This window comes from Macadamia integrifolia, chromosome 3 (assembly GCF_013358625.1).
Source record: "Macadamia integrifolia cultivar HAES 741 chromosome 3, SCU_Mint_v3, whole genome shotgun sequence".
Lineage (NCBI taxonomy): Eukaryota > Viridiplantae > Streptophyta > Magnoliopsida > Proteales > Proteaceae > Macadamia > Macadamia integrifolia.
In genome coordinates this window covers 9,012,667-9,018,869 of record NC_056559.1, presented here as the reverse complement: position 1 = coordinate 9,018,869, position 6,203 = coordinate 9,012,667, and the positions used below count along the sequence as shown (strand labels likewise).

General features: G+C 42.8%; 1 protein-coding gene across 1 annotated transcript; it reads left to right on the top strand.

Annotated features, from left to right (window-relative positions):
* Positions 1-565: 565 nt before the first annotated feature.
* On the top strand, positions 566-5,461 carry LOC122074128 (scarecrow-like protein 27). The gene is made up of 2 exons (XM_042638988.1): positions 566-3,547; positions 5,254-5,461. Exon 1 carries the CDS (start codon positions 1,023-1,025, stop codon positions 3,480-3,482), a length of 2,460 nt encoding a protein of 819 aa, XP_042494922.1. The 5' UTR covers positions 566-1,022; the 3' UTR covers positions 3,483-3,547; positions 5,254-5,461.
* Positions 5,462-6,203: the final 742 nt, after the last annotated feature.

Below are 6,203 nucleotides of genomic sequence, written 5' to 3'. Positions count from 1 at the left end.
TATCGGATATTCTCAACTCTCAAAACACTCCCCCCAATAATCTCATATCATCAGATTTAGTTTCGAAAACCAGGCCTGGGCCCTATAAACTCAAATTACGAATTCACCCCCCATGAATGAACATTTCATTCCAACTTTAGTAAGGGTTGAATAATTGGAAATCAATGAGGTTAAATATGGAATTACACATTAACAACGATATTTTGGGCAGTACACCTTTTTCTCTTTTCCACGTTATTTTATTTAATTTTTTAATTATTAACAGCCGGGATTTATTGGGTTCTGAAACTGTGTAAGAAAGGGACCCGATTTATTTAAATAAAAAGGAAAAGCAAGCAATGACGCTCTTAGGACTTAGGAGAGAGAAAGAGAGAAAGGGAGAAAGAGAGAAAGAGAGAAAGGGAGAAAGAGAGAAAGAGAGAAAGAGAGAGAGAGAGAGATAATTACGTCTCAGAACAAACTACACAAAATTTTAAGTTTTTTTTTTTTTTTAATGGGAAATTTAAAAGGGTGAAAATTTTCTAGAGAGAGAGAGAGAAAGCACTTTATTACCTTTTTTATGTTGCACGCATCCATGACAGAACAGAGAAGGGACAGAGAACTGCTGCAACACAAGAGGGAAAGAAAGAAGAGAAGAGAACATAGAGAGGGTGAGACTCGTGAGAGAAGAATAGGGAGGAAATGGACTTGAGGAGTTGAAGATAGAAAGAGGTTGAAAAAGGGAAGAACATGAAGGAAAATTGGCAGCTGCGTGTCTTCTCTGGTGAAATGGGTCTCTCGAGGAGCATTGCAGCTGAGGAGTAGTTCTGGGGTTGAAGTTCAGATTTCCTATTAATGGCCGAAACATTTTATTGGACGACCTTTTTCTGTATATCTGAGAAGTCTTCTTTGTTAAAGTTCTCTCTATTTCTGCTGTTTTTGATTTGTCATCGTCATCCTGTTCCTTCTGTTTAAATAATTTGGATTTTCTTTGGTGTTTGTTTGTTTTGGAGAGATTTTGTCCTGGCTTTACTGAGGTTTAGATGTGGGGAATGCCCTTTAGTTTGCGGGGGAAGGGGGTGTTAGAAGTTGCAGATATTTCAGATTTCTCTTCTTCGATTTCTTCGGTATCAGGGAGCAAGTGGAAGGAAGGTAGCTGCTTGGGCAGCGAACCAACATCTGTACTGGATACAAGGAGTCCTAGCCCACCAACATCGTCTTCAACCCTGTCTTCTTCATTGGGCGGAGGAGGCGGCTCAACCGATACTGCCGGCGTGGCGGCGGTTTCCGATAACCGTCCACAGAAATGGCCGCCTACCCAGCAGCAGGAGGACAGCTTGGTTGCATTAGCTGAGCCAGCTGGCGTTGGTGGTGGTGGTGTTGTACGCAAGGACGAATGGGCTTCGGAGCTTCAACCGATTCCGACTGCGTTAGAGATTGTTAGCGGTGGTGCTACTGGTGCAGAAAAATGTGGCCTTGGAATGGAGGATTGGGAGAGCATATTATCAGAATCGGCAGCTTCGCCTGGCCAAGAACAGTCGCTCCTGCGATGGATCATGGGCGATGTTGAAGACCCTTCTTCGGGTTTGAAGCAGTTGTTGCAAAGTGGAGGTGGTTCGGAGTTCGAAGCCAATGCTGGCTTCGGGATCGTTGATCAGGGTTTCACTTTTGAGCTCAATGGAGGAGGTGGTGCTTCGGCTAGTAGTAGTGGTAATGTGATGGGTATCATCAATCCTTCTCTATCTATTCCTGGTTCTGGGTTTCCTGCAAATAGCAACGCCACCACCACCACCACCACCACCACCACCATCACCACCACCACCACCAACAACAACAACAACCACAGTGGAAGGGTTGGCTTAGCCCCCAACACAGCTTCTCCTCCTAATTACAAAATGCCTGGTTTTGTTCCTAACAGCAGTAGCAACCCTCCCAACCCCATTTTTTCTTCTTCGCCAAACAACCTCCATCTGAATCTCCCTCTTTCTTTACCTCCTGGCGTTTTTTATCAGCAGCAGCAGCAACAGCAGCAATCGCATCTTGAGCCTTCTGATGAAAAGCCACAGCTTTTCAACCCACAATTGCTAATAAACCAGTCACAAGTTCATCATCCTCAGAACCCGGCTTTCTTTGTGCCATTACCTTTCTCGCAGCAAGGGCAGCACCTCCTTTCTCCGCACTCGAAGCGCCACCATGCTGCCGGGGTTGATCCGACCTCTCAGATCCCCAAGGTTCCGTTCACTGATTCGGGTCAAGACCATTTCCTGCGGAGGCAACAGCAGCAACAACAGGCCTTCCCTCATCAGCTGCAATTGCTTCCTCATCATCTTCAACAGAGGGCAACAGTGGCTCCGAAGCCGAAGGTGATGGGCGCAGGGGACGATGTGGCTCACCAGCAGCAGCAGGCATTAGTCGACCAGCTCTTCAAGGCCGCCGAGCTGGTTGAGAACGGGAATTTCGTACACGCGCGAGGGATATTGGCGCGGCTCAATCAGCAGCTCTCCCCAGTAGGGAAGCCCCTTCAAAGGGCTGCTTTTTACTTCAAGGAGGCCCTGCAATTGCTCCTCCTTACCAACAACACAGGCTCTTCTCCTGCCCAGAGGAATTCTACACCTTTCGATGTTGTTCTCAAGATCGGTGCCTACAAGGCCTTCTCAGAGGTATCTCCACTCCTGCAATTCACCAATTTCACCTGCAACCAGGCCCTCCTTGAAGTACTTGATGGGTTTGATCGGGTCCACATTATAGACTTTGATATTGGACTTGGCGGGCAATGGGCGTCCTTCATGCAGGAGCTCGCAGTGAGGATTGGAGGTACCCCTTCCTTGAAGATCACTGCCTTTGCCTCTCCGTCCTCTCATGATCCACTTGAGCTTGGTCTCACAAGAGAGAATCTGACCCACTTTGCTAACGACCTTCGCATTGCATTTGAGCTTGACATCGTAAGCCTTGATTCCTTTGACCCAGCTTCCTGGTCGCTTGGTCTCCTCCATGTCTCAGATAGAGAGGCAGTTGCAGTAAACCTCCCCGTTGGGTCATCTCCCAATCATCCATCCTCTGTCCCCTCACTCCTCCGGTTTGTCAAACAGCTCTCCCCCAAAATTGTGGTCTCCGTGGATCGTGTGTGTGATCGCAGCGACCTTCCATTCTCACAGCACTTCATCGGCGCACTTCATTGGCACTCATTCCTGCTGGACTCATTAGATGCAGTAAATGTTAACTCAGATACTGTGCACAAGATTGAGAAGTTCCTATTCCAGCCAAGGATTGAGAGCATTATACTGGGATGGCAGCGTGCACCGGACAAATTGCCACCTTGGAGGTCTCTCTTTGCTCAAGCTGGGTTCACCCCTTTCACATTCAGCAATTTCACTGAGTCCCAGGCTGAGTGCCTGGTTAAGAGGCTTCAAGTTAGAGGATTCCACGTTGAGAAGCGCCAGGAGTCGCTTGTGCTCTGCTGGCAGCGGCGGGAGCTCGTCTCAGCATCTGCTTGGAGGTGCTAAGGAAAGAAAATTTGTTACAGGGAGGAAGGTGGTTGGCTTTTACCCAGTTACGCTCCCCATTGAAGGTGCCATATAACTTACTCTGTTCTTTGTCTTAATAAACCTTGGCAATATGGTGGTGGCACTTTGTGAAGGCTTCCTTGTGCATTTTTCTTGTCTGTAATTCTCCTCTGCCAATTATCTATGTGGTTTAGACAGATTGTTTCTTAAAAACAAAACATTTGAGAAATTGTAAGGTCTAGTACGTAAAGTATTTTCTTTTCCTTTTTTCCAGTCCTTTCAAGACTATTTTGGACAACGGTATTAAAGCTAAGGTGTTCTAGTGTTAATGTTAGGAAGCAGCACTTTGCTTCTGGTTAAGGTGGTGGTGGTTTGTTGTACACTTGAAATTGAGGCAAAAACAGTAAAGGAGAAAGAATTTAAGCCCCTCAAATTTTGTTGTTTGTGGGTGATGCTGTGCATAATTCTTATGAATGCATCAATTATTATTATTATCTAACCTCATCTGCTATAGTCTGAATCATGTAGTTTACTTGATGCCACTTGTCATTTTAGTTTGCAGATATAGATTTTTGGTTGTGTTTGTTGCATGTGGATGACACCCCAGTTTTGTTCGCATCTGATCCTTGCCTAACCCAAACATTCGAATCAATCTTGCCGTGTGGGAACCAAACTCCAATGGAAGATACAGGGTTTGATCTGTTCCAAGGGCAATTGTAGTCATCCACCCTCCCTTCCCTACTTCTTATTAGCAAAAGGTTTACTTCTGGTGAGAGTTGAAGTGTTCATCCTTAAGAGGGGAAAATGAGTGGAAAGAAAGCAAATACAAACATTTGTTCTTGGGTCCTTGTTTCATTTGTTGACCATTGTCTAGCCGTATATCAACTTTTCGACTATATTTTGTGGCCTTGTAGATGGTGCATTTTCAAGAATTCTAGTTGAGTTCGAGAAATCAATATAGTGCTTTGTTGCTAGAAATTGTTGTTTCAATTGTGCTGGTATCGGTTGTTTCTTCAAGAGAATCAAGTTTACACACCCCTTAGCTGATTAATTCTCCAATTTTCTTCTTTATTACCTCATTATTTCCCCAGAATTTTGTAGTGGTGGTGACTGGTGACTGGGCTGTTAGCACCAGTGTACCTCTCTCATGCTTTATCTTATCACAATTTATTTGAGGCTCTTCAAATTTTAGGTTGTAGACCCTGGAGCAGAGTTCAGATGCCCCTTGTGTCAGTTCGCATTCTGCATTGCCAGAACGATGGCAACTCTCTAGGTATATCCAATGCAAAATTCTGGTTGGACATGGATCTTTCTGTCATAGAGGAATTTGATTTGGATCTTGTGCTTTGCTTGAAGAACATTCCTCAATCATCACTCAATCATCTGCTTACATTTGTTTTCTGGTTAGTTTTCATCTCTAGGTTGATGCAGAGAACAGTTTCTCTAACCCATCATCTATTCTTCCCTGAAACCAGAGAGGGGATGTTTGTGTTGTATCTCTGTTTCAATACGCTAAGCATCTTTGTGATCTCTTTCCTTTATTGTTCACTGTAATTCTGTGTTCTGGGACCAAAGACATAAAGAAAACACACTGACAATGTAGGAAAAGCAAGTTAGGGAAGGATCTAATTAAGATTTAAGATCTATAGGTGCATACCCAGATGACATTTGTTCTTTTTTTAGGCAATTGGTGATAAAAACTAATGTTTAAGGCTTTAAACTAACTGGATTATGTCCCTGTTTTTTGACATGGAGAGTTTGTACTTTGTAGGGCCATCAACAACTGGATGCTGGGTTACACTCCTTCCCTGACAAGTACGATGAATACCGCGTAACATGCTGTTGTTTATGGAGGTTTTTAGTTAATTAATCCAATTTGGTTGGGGACTTTTGGAGTATATTGTAATCCAATATTACATTATATGTATTGAGAAAATTTATTATTTGTTGCATGCTATCAGTGAGTTAGTACTATTGTACATTGAATTTGCTATTGTGTTGGATAGTTTTTTATACCTTTCTCAATCAAACCACATGGCTCATGTTCCATAGGTCCTCTCTTAAGATTAGTTAAACTCTTTCTTTTTCTTCATCTTATTGGTAAGATTGTCTCTGTTTTGATTCTTTATTGTGGAAGCAAAAAATAAATATTAGATATAGTAGACCTTCAGACCATGTTAGAGAGGCTAAGTTGAGTGGGAGAATTGAAGTCTAGAACCTTTGTATACATGTATGACATTTTAGGATTATATTAAATTGCATGAGAACATGAGTGGTATGGACAAAGGCCATTACATATCATATCTTATTCTGTTCTTTCTTTCTTTTTTTTTCTTTAAAGCTTTTAGACAACAACCTTGATAATGGAGGGATTAAGATAATAAATAGTAAATACCGTTTTCTATTTCATTAATAATTTTTAATATATTTATTTAATTTATATTAAAGTCTCTATTAACCTAGGTTTCCAAGCTTGTTCCAATCATTTTGAGCCCCTTAAATAAAATTGGTGAGGAAGTGAGTCATGCTGTAATAGAGAAGGGGATAGTGACAGGTTTTTTTTTTTTATGGTTACCAAGCCGGCCCACTTGACTGGTTTCTCTGGGGACTGGGTTTTGATTTTTAGTGTAAAAGTCCTTAAATATCATCCAAAGAGAAGAGTGCCCATCTGAATGGGTTGGGTGGGTGTCCAAGTGGTCCAACCCAAATGGATCCTATTTT

Excerpts from the sequence above, each read along its gene's own strand:
- LOC122074128 (XM_042638988.1), top strand. The coding sequence starts at position 1,023 with ATGTGGGGAATGCCCTTTAGTTTGCGGGGGAAGGGGGTGTTAGAAGTT.